At 34.0% G+C, this 15427-nt stretch overlaps 3 protein-coding genes across 4 annotated transcripts; 2 read left to right on the plus strand and 1 right to left on the minus strand.

Moving 5' to 3' along the window:
* Nucleotides 970-5038, minus strand: LOC109351927 (homogentisate 1,2-dioxygenase). The gene is made up of 9 exons (XM_019593634.1): nt 4732-5038; nt 4422-4652; nt 3314-3393; nt 2617-2784; nt 2340-2515; nt 2158-2227; nt 1928-2082; nt 1757-1840; nt 970-1402 (listed from the first exon to the last, which is right to left on the minus strand). Exons 1-9 carry the CDS (start codon nt 4923-4925, stop codon nt 1184-1186), a joined length of 1377 nt encoding a protein of 458 aa, XP_019449179.1. The 5' UTR covers nt 4926-5038; the 3' UTR covers nt 970-1183.
* Nucleotides 8409-9681, plus strand: LOC109351928 (pre-mRNA-splicing factor ISY1 homolog). Its single transcript, XM_019593635.1, has one exon. The coding sequence runs from the start codon at nt 8553-8555 to the stop codon at nt 9468-9470; it is 918 nt and encodes a 305-aa protein (XP_019449180.1). The 5' UTR covers nt 8409-8552; the 3' UTR covers nt 9471-9681.
* On the plus strand, nt 13214-15043 carry LOC109352295 (basic leucine zipper 34-like). 2 transcript variants are annotated; one of them, XM_019594216.1, is made up of 5 exons: nt 13214-13596; nt 13627-13664; nt 13897-13987; nt 14099-14225; nt 14536-15043. In XM_019594216.1, the coding sequence occupies exons 1-5, from the start codon at nt 13324-13326 to the stop codon at nt 14718-14720; spliced, it is 714 nt and encodes a 237-aa protein (XP_019449761.1). In that variant the 5' UTR covers nt 13214-13323; the 3' UTR covers nt 14721-15043. The 2 variants fall into 2 exon arrangements, with proteins under 2 accessions (XP_019449761.1, XP_019449762.1); XM_019594217.1 differs by having other exon boundaries at nt 13214-13589; nt 13620-13664.

The raw sequence follows: 15427 nt of genomic DNA on the forward strand, positions 1-15427 counted from the left end.
TATATATATATATATATATACTTTATTGCCAATACATTTTAGCGACAATGTATAATAAACTAATGGAAGATGCTCATTCATCCTTTTGATTTCTAGTAGTGAGTCCTCAAAAAGAGGAAGTTGTGGGTGTGGAATAGGTAACTTTAAAGTTCTTTTTTGTGTTTTCTTTGCATTTTAACCTTCAAAATGTTGGTTTGAATTTGATAATGTATCTGATTGGGGAATTTCTCAAGTTGTTTGTGATAAGAAACTTGAAACTAGAACATTGACTTGTATTCAACTATATAAATAATCATCTAGTCATCCCTTCTAGGTTTATGCTAGCCTTTTAGAATCATTTTGGGAATCACAATAGTTTATTTTGGATGGAAAAAAATCTTCCAAAATAAACTTAAAGAGTAAATTAGATAGACTTTCCATAAGTTTTAATGGAATAAACAAAACAATCCTTCATTTTTTACACTTACATAAATTACACCTAATTTATATATGCACAATACATTAATTATCCTTAGTAGACCTTGACATTATCACGTGCATATTAGATGTCATTTAATGAAATATTATAGAAAAAATACTCATTTTTTACTTCACATAATTCTTTCACTCCTTGAATCCTACACACAATTAGCATATTCCTCCAAGATACTCACATGAATTTCTCACTTCCTCTCTTAAAGTCACTTCCTTAGGAATAGAGATTTGAAAAGCCAGCAATCAGTTGCTTCTTACTTTGCAGCACCAACAGTGTGTTCATATATAAATATCAGATTAGATAACCTTCATCCAGTTACATCAATGACTACAAAACCTTCAAAACTTCTCACTCTCTTTCTCTGAACTCCCAAACAGGGAAAACTTTGTCCAATGTCATCATTTTCCTTCCCCTCCAGAATAAGACTCCCAAACATAGGTTACATGAATCATATCATGTAGTGTAGTGTAGTGTAAGTGTAACTTATTTCATTGTTCTTTCCATAATTTTATATCGATACATAACTTTTTTACATAAAACTATGACAATCTACATTGACACTACCCTAACTCTGCGCCAATAACCCTCTCCCTATGGGTTATGGCTTATAGTGATGATATACATATTTTTACTGACATGTAGCGTTTTATCTACAATGAAATACAAGAGTTCGCCTTAAATGTAACAACTACTTAGCCAACAACCATTTCACTCCTCGTGTTCATTATGCAAGGTTGAGGTTTTAGAAGTCCCAGTTACTGAAAAATGAGATCTGAGGCCAATCCAACATTGGTAATAGTCATGATCCAAGAATGGAGATTCAAGAGCCCATCTACTGATACGAGGTATCAAACACGATTCGAACATGAAAGCCATTGTGTCAGTGATCTTGTGAGGTCCTACATCATTCCCACGTGCAATGGTAGCCTGTGACCAAGGACATGTTACTAGGAATGTAGGATGAATCCAACAATTCCTATTTTAACGTAGACCAAATCGAAAAATGCTGTATAACTAAAGTTTCCTAGTTGAAAATTGAGAGAATGAACTGCTTCTTTAAGCTTAGAAAATATGATCTTTTAAAAAAAATGATTTTGGTTGTATACTTATATGTTAATTAGAAGTTGTTTTTTGTTTGGCTACAATAGTAAAAAAAAAGAGGATCTTTTACATTATTTATCCTCTTTTGCAGGAGTTTTTTGAGAAGCTGAAAAAACATAAGATCAAAGTTTAATTTCATCTTTTGCTTTTTAATCACTTGATTGTTCAGAAAAGCCATACCTCATATGACTTGGTATCAGGACCATGGGGAGTCATGCAGTTATGAAGGCTTGCACCACCAGGAAGAAACCCATCAACCTTTGCCTGAATAAATAACTGTGTTAGGCACAAAGTAGAGAAAACACATTTTTGCCTCAAATGAGTAGAAACTAGTCATGCTCTTTCATTTACCTCATAGCCACCATAAATGAGGCCCATAAATTCACTCATGCAATTGCGATGATAATATGGAGGACGAAATGTATGTTCGGCGACCAGCCATCTGGGGGGGAAGATGACAAAATCAAGCAATGCCACACCAGGTTTATCCGTCGGAGCTGTCAAAACTGCATGAAAAGGGGGGCCAGGGATTTTTCTTAAAACAGAAAGAAAGAAAAAGCAATGTAACAGACAATGCATACCAGTATTTATTGATGGATCACTATGATCGAACAGAACAGTATTGTAAGGGCAGAATTTACTTAGATCATACTGCAAAAAAGAATAGTGGCCACCTGAATTAGTGGTAAAAAATAAAATGAAAACATCATCAAAATCGTAATCGTAAGTCATTCTCTTAAAATTATGGAGAAGAGAAACCCACCTTATATGGAACATAATTACCATGCCAAGCAACAACGTTGAAGGGAGAGAAATCTTGTGCTGCTGTAAATAGCTCACCACCAAACTTCTGCACTATAGTGTACCCAGGATAGGACTTGTCTTCAAACCACGCAGTAGGAACAAGGAAATCCCTTGGGGCAGCAAGACCATTAGCACCTAAAATGTCAGCAAAACTAATTTTCAACTACATGTATCATGATTTTTTAATAAAGAGATGTGGTAGCTCAAATTTATTAATTGCAATGTAGATAATATACCTATTGGTCCCAGGTCAGGAAGTTGAAAATGAGTGCCAAAAATTTCAGCAACGTAGCCACGGGATGGACCATCGGGAAGATTGACAGTAAAACGAAAACCTTGAGGTAATATAGCAATTTCACCAGGGGAAACTTTCAACCTTCCACATTCAGTAGTGATCAAGAGTCCTACAGAACCAGCAGAAGCTATTTATAAAGATAAAAAAAATGGAGAAGAATACTCTCACACAAACAGGAAGGATTCAATCAAACTAAAACTGTCATGAAACTTGTATTAACTATGATGCCAAAGCATATATTCATGGACAAATTAAAAAAAAAACATGGTTACAACTTACAATTGTTTTTCCTTCTAATAATAAGACTCTACATAGAACCAAAGACAAAAGGAGTGAAAGAAAGCATGGAAAATATAAACCTCGTAGAACTCATTCAGAGGGCATTTGCACCAGCCCTCTGAAAGGTGGTACATGTCATTCAAATGAATCCTTCAACTAGGAAATTTCTTTTTACATTCAAGTATTAAGAGTACAGAGTACAGACATTGTCTTTTCTTTGTCTGAAAGAAAAAGGACAGCACCCTGAATTCATTGAGCACAAATCAACAGGGAAATTATATGGATCTTGTGAGCCCAATGCAATTAACCGAAATAAAACTTTCTAGTTAACAATCAAGGAGTTTGTTATGGTCACTTACTTCCTTGTTGGGGAACTATCAAGAAGTCACCATCAGCATTGCAAAAGGCACAATTGTCCATTGATTTGTTGGCAGTGTACCTATAAGTGATATAACATTTCCACATTTACTAAAGTGCAAACAATACCTTCATAACTTGAATTTATCATAATGAATCTGTTAATGTAACATCAATTTATGCCCTATTCAACTATAGGGTAGTTTACCACAGCTACCATAAAAGTTGGGTACAAACAACAATAACAACCAAGCCTTAGTCCACTATGGGTGGTAAGCTACCATAAAAATTGGATAGTTAAAGAAAAACTGCAGCATGCTTGTTTAACCTTAATGCGGCAATCCATGGCAGCATTACTTTTGGCAGAAGGGAAAATATCTTATCATATTAACAAATCATTTTGCACAAGGAATAGATCCTCTCATGCCAAACCTTCAAATCACAAGGTCATGTAGAGAGAAATAGACATGAAAAACTTAACATAGAGTCTCACACATTCTAAGAAAGACCAGCTAATTTGTTGAGTGAAAAACTGACACCAAAGGATCCATTCCCTTAGGCACAAATGCACAATCCAAAAATTGAGAAGGTGAAGCAGTTACTCATATTACTCTTCACTCATCCTAGTTTTCCAATAAAAAAAAGTACAATGCAATAAAAGATAGAAAAATGTTATATCCACCTACAAATCCTATTACACGAAAAGAAAAGTGACAAGTGTCACAAAGTACCATTTAAAGTGCACCTTATGACACATGTCACTTTTTTTACGATGTAGTCGGGGGATTAGTAAGCAAAGTTTTATTAACTTGACATGCAATGAGGAGCATATGGGATTGCGAGTCCTTTCAACATGTCCCTCTTACACTAGTCTCCTAGTTCACAAAAACATAAATGAGAGGAGCAATGCTATGCAAAAATCTCCAATATATTAGGTGCTACATGAATATCATACCATTAAAAACTGCATGATTTCAATTCATTAATAATATATTAATATCAAACCCTAAATAAACTGAACTAATGTAAACAAAATTGAAACAAAAAATTGAGTCCCCAAGACATAATTAGAGAGAAACAAAAATAGTAATAAAATCAGTGGGTAATTACATGTGAACAGCATAACCATGGCGCAAGAAGGAGCTGCCAGAACCACAAACCGTGGATAATCCATCAATAAAATCAGTGGGTAAATTGGGTATTTCAGTTGGCTTCCATCTAAGCTGAGTTGGGTTAATACAAGTGTTGGATCGGTTGAACTCACTCAAAATTCTCTCATTAGAAGGGACCCGAGCCTTGAACGGTTCATGAGTAACCGAAGGTTTCACCCGATAGAACCAACTACAAAAAGCAAAAAACAAAAACAAATTATAAAGCACAGTTTTTTAGGTGATGAAGCAATTGAAAGTGTTATAAAAACCTGCAGAGGTTGAAGTTGCGAGGGGTGGTAAAGGAGGTGCCGGAGATTTGCTCGGCGTAGAGGCCGTAGGGGCAGATGAGAGGGCTGTTCTGTGACGGTGGGAGAGCTCCGGGAAGAGCCTCGGAGGAGAAATGGTTGCCGAAGCCGGAAAGGTAGTTGAAATCGCTGCCGCCGGCGATAGGATCCTCCATCATATATTATACACCGGAATAATTAATACAAGTAGCAAGTCTCTATTAATGAGCACGTATTAATTATAAAACTTAGGACAATAATGGTGACTAAATAGTATAAAAATTGTTACTGAAATTGATTATTTTTTAAGAAAAGGAAATGTTATTCGGTTGTGACTTTCTAATAATTTTTGCTTGCTAGAAAAATAACATTTCTCAGAATATAGAAATAAGTGAGGTTGTCGTATATGATAAGAGAGATCTAACACCAAGACAGCTCTGTGTGTGTGTTTTTTTTGGATCACGACATCAAGCCACGTCAAAAGGAATCTTGCGCTTCTACGTAACGTAACCTCGTGGATAAGTGTCCGAATATATTTATTTTCTTACACAAGATTGGCCCTATTTTTGCTCTAAAAAATCATCTAAATGGTTCTAGGGAAAGTACACCCTATATATATGGGGAGGAGATTTTCGATCCCAAAAGAGTGTACTTCTTCTTATATCATTATTTTTTATTGGTTAAAAATATATTTAATTAATAAAGTTTTAACTTAAATATATTCTTTCAATTAATCACAATTAGTGATATACAGAGTGGTACATCATTTTGGATAGCAAATATACTCCCAATTTTTATATAGAGAAAAATATATATGTATTGTAGTGTATGAGTTTTATATACGATAATTATATTATCTATCATCTATTATTAATTATTAAATAAAAGTAATATAAATAAAAGGTGCATAATATTCTAATTCTAAATAAATTCTTATACAGACAGTAAATGGATATTACTCTCATAAATAAATGATAAATAATATATTAACTAGAATTTTTATATTAACTATGCCTTAAATATTATATTGAAGAAATATGGGTAATATAAAACATTGCCTCTCTATATTTCATATTTAATAACATTAACTTTTCAAGATAACTAATAAATGATGTAGGGATACACATAAAAGTTTATACTCATATTGAACTCAACTTAAAATAGTCACATTAGTTCATAGTTACATAACTCATGTTAGGTTGTGCGTGCTCGACTTCCCCACGAACCTATATAAATCATCGTCACACAAAACCAAGCCAAACATATTTTCATAGCATCAAACTTAAACAGTATGTTTCCTAAGTGGAACTTAGACTAATAATCTTACCATCACCACACTAAAATTATCGTTGTTAAATAATCACGCGTTATTTTATAGTTTTTACATTTTTTCATGAAGTAAGAATATATGGTTTTTTATTCAATATGTAAATCATTATTTATTATTCAATTTATTCTACAATTTAAAATATCATTCACAATAAATATAATAAGGATCACCCTTCTTTCTACTAATTTATTCTTATAGAATAACAAAGTCTTCTCCTAAAATTTGTAGGATAGTGATGAAAAACATAAGAAAAATTCTTAAACGTTAAGAACGTGCTGAGAACCAGTAGTGGATGCTGTAGAGAACAAAAATACAATTTTAGAAAAAAATACCTTTATAGTTGATATTTTTGTATCGTTGCTTATATAAAATTATATTATTGTCACTCATTTATTATATTCAAATATATTGTATACAACTTAATTAGTGATATTAAATTCATATTAGTCATTTACTTAGTCAGATTATTGGATTAGTGATCAAATTAGTGGTCCACTAATCGGAATAATTATTAAATCCATTTATTACATGGAAAAATTCTAAAAAACTTAAAATACTAATTAATATTATTTAATCATTTTACAAATCAAATTTGAAAAAAAAACATTATTATCAACAAATACTAATTAAACAACTAACTAAGAAAAATTTACTATAATAAAATGTCACAAATAATTTGAAATCACTAAAAATATAGATTTTATGTTTTAATCGCAAGAAAAATTGACAAATGAGTGTAAAACTTAATTAAATAACTAATATTTTGCTATAAGATTATATAAAAAATGACAAATAAAATTTCAATAAAGACAAACATAACAAAAACAATTTGAACGGATAACATTTTTTTCCTCTCAAGAGGACATCATTTTGACGTCTTCTTAAAAATAAATTGATTGATTTGATCGATTCGACCAACTAAGTCACTTGATTCATAGCCAACCGATCCAATGAATAACTCAAACCAATTAGCTATGATAAAAATATTTCTTATACTTTTACCAACTTTTTGGTATAAAATTATCTTATTTTAATTTATATTTATACTTCTATTGAATTGTGAGTAAAATTTCTCTAAAATTAAATTTACTCAAAACTTTTATTTTAATCTTTCAAACTTTTGCTCATATCTTAAATTTGTTTATTTAGGACCGGATGGGTAGGGATTGCAATAAAAACTGAACCTGTGAGTATCTGTTCAAACCCAACCTGAATTTAATGGGGAAAACCCGTTGTGATTGGGTCCGGGTTCGAGTCTTACCCGATTATATTTTTTGGGTTCGGGTTTGGTATTAGTAATATCCTACCCCAAACCCGCCCCAAATCTGAATAATATATTTAAATTATACAATTATATATATATATATATAAATTTGTGAGGTGAAATGGCATGACCAATATTTTATAGTTGAGTTTTAAATCGTGTAACTTAATTATTAGCAAAGTACATTGGCATACCCACTATTTTATATTTGAGTTTTAACTCAATTATGAGGACTTGGCAGCAGAATGTGTATATATATATAATAGTTTTGGGTTTCGGGTCGGGTTCGGGGATGGTAATATTATTTTTAACCCCATTTAGTTTGGGTTCAGGTTTTAAATTTCGGGTTCAGGTTTGGTAAGTGCAAACCCGACCCATGTCGTTGCCATTCTACAAATAGGGGGCAAATATAATTCTATCCAATATTTTTAATCAAAATTATCAAACTTTATATATATATATATATATTTATTTAATTGTGTGTAGAGCAATGACATACATTAAATTGAAATTATAACTGATTCTCTATTTCTCGTCATATATATATATACACCTATTAACAAATTTTACTAACCAAAAAATAATGTGAAAATACACAAAATGTTTAGAGTCAAACCCATATTATTAATATCATACCATTCATCAAATCAGTTAGGGTATTTTGTATAACAGTTCAATTAGTGGTTTACAAGTTAAATTGCATAGCGACGAAATTGGATATATTATATATATATATATAATATATCAACATTAAAGTTGAAAAATCAATAAAAAAATCAATAATTTTTTATTTTTATTAAAAAAAATAATTTTAAATAAAAATCGACTGGTATAACCAATACAGTTTAATTAAAAACTGGCTGGTATAACTAATTTTAGCCTATATAATTGTATGACAATATAATTATTATACTGTATCAATATTAGAATCGATTTACCAGTTTATGATTGAGTGGACCTTTATGAATTTGTTTTTACAACACCGGTCACAACTAAGAAATTAATTGAAATACGAATATAAAATATAAATTTAATCCAGATACCGAACAATAGTTCGCTTACATTTATCACTAACCTTCACAATTCACAAATTTATCCATCAGCACGAAACAGAGTAGCAGCTACATCCTGTCGAGGGTTTGGTTCGAGAGCGAATAGTGAGAACAATAGAACAAAGAAGTATCAGAAGCTGAAGAATCAATCGAAGAGAAGATGGCGCGTAACGAAGAGAAAGCGCAGTCCATGCTCAACCGTTTCATCACCATGAAGGCGGAGGAGAAGAAGAAACCCAAAGAGCGCCGCCCCTTCCTCGCCTCCGAATGCCGTGACCTCTCCGAAGCCGACAAGTGGCGTCAGCAGATCATGCGCGAGATCGGTCGCAAGGTCGCCGAGATTCAGAACGAAGGCCTCGGCGAGCACCGTCTCCGCGACCTCAACGACGAGATCAACAAACTCATTCGCGAGAAATCTCATTGGGAACGCCGCATTGTCGAGCTCGGCGGCCCTAATTACACCAAGCACTCAGCCAAGATGACGGATCTTGATGGCAACATTGTTGATGTTCCAAACCCTAGCGGCCGCGGCCCTGGATATCGTTACTTCGGCGCGGCGAAGAAACTCCCTGGCGTTCGCGAGCTATTCGATAAGCCTCCGGAGCTTCGCAAGCGGAGGACGAGGTATGATATTTATAAACGGATTGATGCGAGTTATTATGGTTACAGGGATGAGGAGGATGGTGTGCTTGAAAAGCTCGAGGGTCCTGCGGAGGAGAAGATGAGGCGCAACGCATTTGAAGAGTGGAGGAGGTTGGAGGAGGTGAGGAGGGAGGCTAGGAAGAGTGTGAAGAGTGGAGAGGTTGCTGCAGTGGCGACTACTGCTGCGGCAAGGGAGCTGCTGCATGAGGAGGAGGAGGATGTGGTGGAGGAAGAGAGGAGGAAGGAGAGGGAGATGAAGGAGGGGATGGAAGAGAAGGAGAGGGAGTTTGTTGTGCACGTGCCGTTGCCGGATGAGAAGGAGATAGAGAGAATGGTGCTGGAGAAGAAGAAGACGGAGCTGTTGAATAAGTATGTCAGTGAGGGTCTCTTGGAGGAGCAGAGTGAGGCCAAGAACATGCTTAACATTCACCGTTAGGTTAGGAATTAAGGTTGATTATTTCTTGCTTTAATTAGAGTAGCAGCCATGGTTGTTGATTTCATATTGCAGTTTACTTAGAAGCATTCAAATGGGTGAGGATTAGAGATCAATGTTCTGTATACCCTAGTTATAGCTATAAAACTATTTTGGATAATGTGTTCATTGAGATTATTGAAATGCAATGTGATCACAATTTTGGGTTTCTATATCTCCTAGCACAAGGATATATGTGGTTTGTGTTATTGACATATTTTCTGTGATTACTAGATTTATGTTATTTGTTGTTTGGTACTTTGTTTTGTAATTATATTGGTGCAATTACTTAATATAAGAAGGCACAAGGCAGAGAGTCAGTGAGGGCTGGATCAACTAGTAGAAATGATCAAGGGATGGCAATGGATTTGGGTGTCCAACTTGATCCTTAAAGAATGAATTGTATATTTTTGTGATAAGGAACCTTTTACCCTCCAGTTCTCTATTATAGATTTGGATTTGGTTTCAAAATAAGCGGTATGGTATAAGGGCAAATTCAAGAAGGACTATGCCTTCGCCAACTGCTGCTCCAATTCCTGCTGCTTCAGATTTAGGTAGAATGGTGTTGCTTTCAATGCTTAATATTTTGTCATTTTGCTGGAGTCCATAACCACATTTGTTTGTTAATTCTACATATATATTGTGTTAATGTTTTCAAAATTTTGAAGATGCTGCAAGCTAAGCTCATATACTACCATATTACAGTGTTATTTTCTTGAAAGACTAATTTATCTGCCTTTATTATTCTAATTTAAGTGGTTAGATATCTATGTTCTTCATTGCATTATTTTTTTAGTTGGAACTTGCAGTGTATGGGAGGAAGGGCAAAAAGTTAGGAATCATGTATTTGTGGAGAGCTCTCTACTCTCATTACCACCTTTTATCCACCACAATTTTCTGTCCTGTTTTTGTTTAGTGTTGTACTACTTTTGTTTGGAGTTACCATGGATTAATCCTATGCTATCCTTATAACAGGGAAGAGTGGTTAAAGCTTTGCAGCTAGTTGACTACATGTCCAACTTGCTAAATAAATAAAAAAGGTTTAGTATCTCAAAAGCAAAATATGTTGACATATTAGTGCCTGAAATGCTAGTTGTGTGAAACAAGTGAGTACAGGTGAATCAAATGATATGTTGAGTGAATGAGTCCAAAATTAATCTTGGAAGTTTTGCTGAGAAAATACAACTTATCTGTTCATTGGTGTGGAGTCTTTATGCACTCTGCTGGACCGACCGTTGCATACATAACATAAACTTAGTATCTGCTGTGTTTCAAACATCATTTATGAGTCTGCTTTAAAATATACTGCCATCAATTGTGCCTGCTAGGCAGACGATTCATTTTCAATTAGTTAACTTTCTACTATCAAATTAGTTTTTTGCTCAAGCAAGACTAGCGCTTTTGATTCTTTTAAATGCTGCTCACTGAGAATTTCCCTGCTCCTCTGCTGCCATAAGATGTGTTTGTGAAAACGGTCATGATTTCGCTGTCTGTGTAATGAATTAAGCACTACTAGCTCTAAACACTTTATGATACATGATTTTGAGAATGATTCATTCTCACATTTTCACATTTTTGTATGTTCCTTGTTGGCTGTAACCTGTAAGGTTTTAAAAACTGTGATACGAAGTCAAGCTCATGATCAATTCCTGAAGCAACTCGCACGAGATCATTCTTATTATGTACTATAAGCTTTGAGTAGAGCATTTAGTAGATTGCCTTTTATCATTTTTCCTTTTACAAATATGTCGATGCTATTGGTGGTGATTTTGATAATGTAATGTCGTAAGATTTTGAGTTTTTTGTTAAAGGAAGTTTCTCATTGCTCTTATAGTTGCTGGTGTTAAATCCAATGTAGGACTAACTAGCATAGTCATATTTTCTGTTGTATACTTCTGTCATTCCGTTGCCCATGACTGAGATGCTAAAACTGTTTCTCTTTCTAGATTTTTCTTTTTGAGCTGTTGAAGAATGATATCTCATGTTATGTATCTCCCTCTCAGACTTCAAAGTATCAACTAGTTTCATAACCAATGTGAGAGTATAGTTTTTAAGGTTTAACAGTTAATGTATGTATCCAAAACCAGTGACTAGAACCTACAGATATGTGACTATTTTTCGTCGTAATTGCTTATTTAATTATTTAAAGCATGTTAATAAGTTGCTGGAGATACATATCAGGTTCTGAAATAGTTTAAAAATCTATCCCCCCACGTTTTTAGCATCCATGATATTATGTTGCTCAAGAAGATTTACTATTTGAAGGCCTAACTGAACAGAAAGACTCTGACTTTGCTAGTTATGATCTGAGATGGAAGTTCATTTTCTGCTGCTTGAAAAGCAACTCCAGAAAATTTGGGAATGGAGAGATAGAGCATGGTTTCCTCTTTAAATCATGTTTAGATTTTAGAATATTCTTTTGTTTAATTTTCGGACTCTTATTTTATATCTGTGAATGTTACAGTGATAGGTTTCAATGTATCACATAATTTTTTGTGCATTCTAGAAGCTGTCATTGCACTGGTTTTGAGGAGGATGTTCTTTACTTTGTGTGAAAACATTGTACACGGCTAGAGAATCAATCTCCACTTCAACCTTGGCCTTACTTGAGGCATTTTGAGTCCAAACACAGCTAACCTACGCATTGGGTAACTTTTGATTTTTTAGAGATCTAATTACAAAGACAAGTATCAAGACGGTAACCAACAAAAAAATTTGCAAGAAAAAAGAAAACTAGTTTTTGAGAATTTAATTTTCTAAATTTGGACCTTATATTTCTTTGGTGAGAAACCAGAAGACACGTATATCTCTTGGTTATTTCGTGCATGTTGCAACTCAACGCTGTTAAATAAAAATGTTGGAGAAAATAATAGTATGATTATGATTTTTTTGATACTACTAAGAGTATCGGTAATCAAACTTTAACCTTAGGAATTCAGTAGGTCTTACACTACTAAACTAACACATTCTCTTTCTTTAATCATTATTGTGGCCTCAGTAACTTTCACTTTAAAATAGACAGCATGGAGTGATAAGGTACCCACAATTTTCAGAGTAGGGACAGAAATCTCTCCACGTGAATCTGATTTAGGGGCCAAGGAAATAACGCAGTTCTCTTTAAAACAGTTCACATGGGGGAGGGGACATAATTGTTACAAAGCCTTTTTCTCTTCACAGCTCATCCTTACCCAAAGTCCTTCATATTCCCACTATACCATTTTCTTATAAATTAATCTGCTGCAGAGATTTTCTCTCATATAACTATACCACAGCAAAATTAAATGGTCCTACATTCCCTTTTTTGTTAAATAGTAAATAGCCAACTGAACAGTGAAATCCATTTTAGTATTCTTAACCGAATTGAAAAAGGAGGCAATTAATCCATCCGAACCCAAGGAACAAGTATCCAATACTATCCTTGACCATTAAATTCACATCAACAGGATTACAGTGAAATGGAGAAGATGATTACATACTATTATAATGTAATGGCTGCTAATGGGTAGGGTCACATTTACACGTGGTTGCTGATCCCTCTAGTTATAGAACCACGTTCACCGTGAAGTGTTTCACTAACCAGTTGTAGCTAGCTGTATCTAATTCCTCACCCATGTGACCCACCTTCTCTCCCTAATATAATACATGATGATAAGTAGAGATATTCTCATACAACCTTTTTCATTAATTACAACTCTTTTTATATCTAACATGGATATAATGATAAGCCAATTAACATGTCATAAGGTACGTAAGGGCATAATCCTATCCCATACTCTATCAATCATTACACAAAACTAAGCATCTACCTCAACAAAATATGTCAAATTCCATCACCACTAGTGAAACCATTTGCCATCAACAACAATTGCCACCATGGGTTGATGACTTCCTAGCCGCCTCTTCGCCACGGCGGGGATCGTTCGCCGTGCTGGATGATGACCAACTCATTTCCATGTTCTCAGATGACAGTGCATTGCCAGAGCTGATGTCGTCTGAGTATAATAGTAATGACAATGAGAAAGTGATGCAATTGGATGTGATGGTTCCCATGCAAGAGCATGACAAGCAGCCAAAGAATGAAGCCATGGAGGAGGAAATCTCATGGAGAAATGGCATGGAGGTAGGGACTGAGTTACTCACCCCAAGAAGGGTCAAAAGGTACATCAAACATATTACACATCATTTCTTGTGTGAAACTTCTAAGGTAGTTTTTGTAGAAGTGAAATGTTTTTTTAAGAATAATGTTTTGTACAACCACTTTGGACAACAAAAGTTGGGCATTCACATCTAAACAGTTTTTTAACATATACAAATTGGATTTGGTAAGCATTAGTAAAAGTTGAATGTGTGATTAAATATTATGTGTTATGTCCTTTATGATAAAACCCAGAATTTTGGCTAACCGGCAATCAGCTCAGAAATCCAGGGTGAGGAAGCTGCAATATGTCTCAGAGCTTGAAAGGAATGTCACAAGTTTGCAGGTCAATAAGTTTAAATCTTTATTCTTTAGTTTACAATTCCATAATCAATTTTTTTAAGTAGTAGTAATGTTTTTTATGTATGTTAAATGTGAAAATTGTGAAAATGATCAGACAGAGGTATCAATATTGTCACCACGTGTTGCATTTTTGGACCACCAACGTTTGATTCTTAATGTGGACAATAGTTCCTTGAAGCAAAGGATAGCAGCCTTAGCCCAAGATAAGATTTTCAAAGATGGTAATATATCTTTTGGTACTTGATATCTTTTGCACATGTTCTTGTCATTTGCTTTAAGAAAGTAACAATAATTGGAGGACATGATGTTATTTCTTGCACAGTCCTTTATTCTAAAGTGTTACACTTTGATAAACTAGTTGCAGTAATTAGATTGTTGTTTTTCTTAAATAATGTTGGTATCTGGTTTGAAATCATTAATAACAAGCACTTTTGTAAGCAAGTAAATTGAATTTGGATGTTCTTCTTTTTATATTTTGTAAGTTAATTAGTCACATTTGAAACTTCTAAGATCACTTTAACAATCTCTCAGGTCATCAAGAAGCATTAAAAATGGAAATAGAAAGACTGAGGCAAATCTATCAGCATCAGAACCTACATAAGATGGGAAACTCAGTCAACAATAATGGCCATTCTCTTCATTCTCAGCCACCACCACAGCCACAGCCACCATACTCTACTTCATCATCTAACAGCATTTCAGCTCTTGGGATGTAAAAGACAAGGAAGAGGGACTGTGGAAGTTTTTAAGGAATAGGAGGTTCAGAAGTTCATGCATGGATAGATAAAACAATTTATTTTTGGCTAAGTGATTTTTTTTAATGTTGTTACTCATTCAGTTTTCCTTTGTAACGGAGAATTCTAAAGGGTTTTATTACTTGGAGTGCAAATAATGGGACAAAATAATGTGAATTTCAATCCAAGTTTATCTAGGGAGGGTGTGTCTAATTGCTGTACTTTTCTTGTTTTTGCCCTTGGGGTCTAATTATTTGTTTTTTAAATTGTACAAAGTTATTGAGTAAACATTGATTTTTCTTACCTTCTTTGTGGAACTTGATGTTATCTATACATCAAGATTGTGCCATTAATTTTTAGGATCTCAATGATCCTGCATATTTGATAATCACTTAAGTGTTATCTTTTTCATTACTACAACTACATGCTCCTCATGAATTTGTATACAACTCAACATAAGCTGCTTTATAATCAATAATGTTTCGTTTTTGTATGTTCATGGTTCATGAAGCTTTTCTTAGAAGTTGAAAATTGCTCTTATTCATGCAAGTTCATGGCTTTTTATAGTTTTGCTATGATGAGCAAATGTTGTCATGTCATGCTAAATTGCATTTAAGTGGACCAGGGACTAATATATCCAATAATTGTTAAAAGCAAAGTAAAAAGGGTGGAAAACTTGAAGAACAGAA

This window comes from Lupinus angustifolius, chromosome LG07, assembly GCF_001865875.1.
Source record: "Lupinus angustifolius cultivar Tanjil chromosome LG07, LupAngTanjil_v1.0, whole genome shotgun sequence".
NCBI classification, from domain to species: domain Eukaryota; kingdom Viridiplantae; phylum Streptophyta; class Magnoliopsida; order Fabales; family Fabaceae; genus Lupinus; species Lupinus angustifolius.

Bases quoted from the DNA above. Each gene is read 5' to 3' on its own strand.
- LOC109351927 (XM_019593634.1), bottom strand. From the start codon at position 4,925: ATGATGGAGGATCCTATCGCCGGCGGCAGCGATTTCAACTACCTTTCC. The intron at 2,785-3,313 runs GTAAGTGACCAT...CTGGTTCTGTAG, and splicing joins GATAGTTCCCCAACAAGGAA to GACTCTTGATCACTACTGAA. The intron at 2,083-2,157 runs GTATGCATTGTC...CTTTTCATGCAG, and splicing joins TGATCCATCAATAAATACTG to TTTTGACAGCTCCGACGGAT.
- LOC109352295 (XM_019594216.1), top strand. From the start codon at position 13,324: ATGTCAAATTCCATCACCACTAGTGAAACCATTTGCCATCAACAACAA. The intron at 13,597-13,626 runs GAGGAAATCTCA...AATGGCATGGAG, and splicing joins CAAAGAATGAAGCCATGGAG to GTAGGGACTGAGTTACTCAC. The intron at 13,665-13,896 runs GTACATCAAACA...GATAAAACCCAG, and splicing joins ACCCCAAGAAGGGTCAAAAG to AATTTTGGCTAACCGGCAAT.
- LOC109351928 (XM_019593635.1), top strand. From the start codon at position 8,553: ATGGCGCGTAACGAAGAGAAAGCGCAGTCCATGCTCAACCGTTTCATC.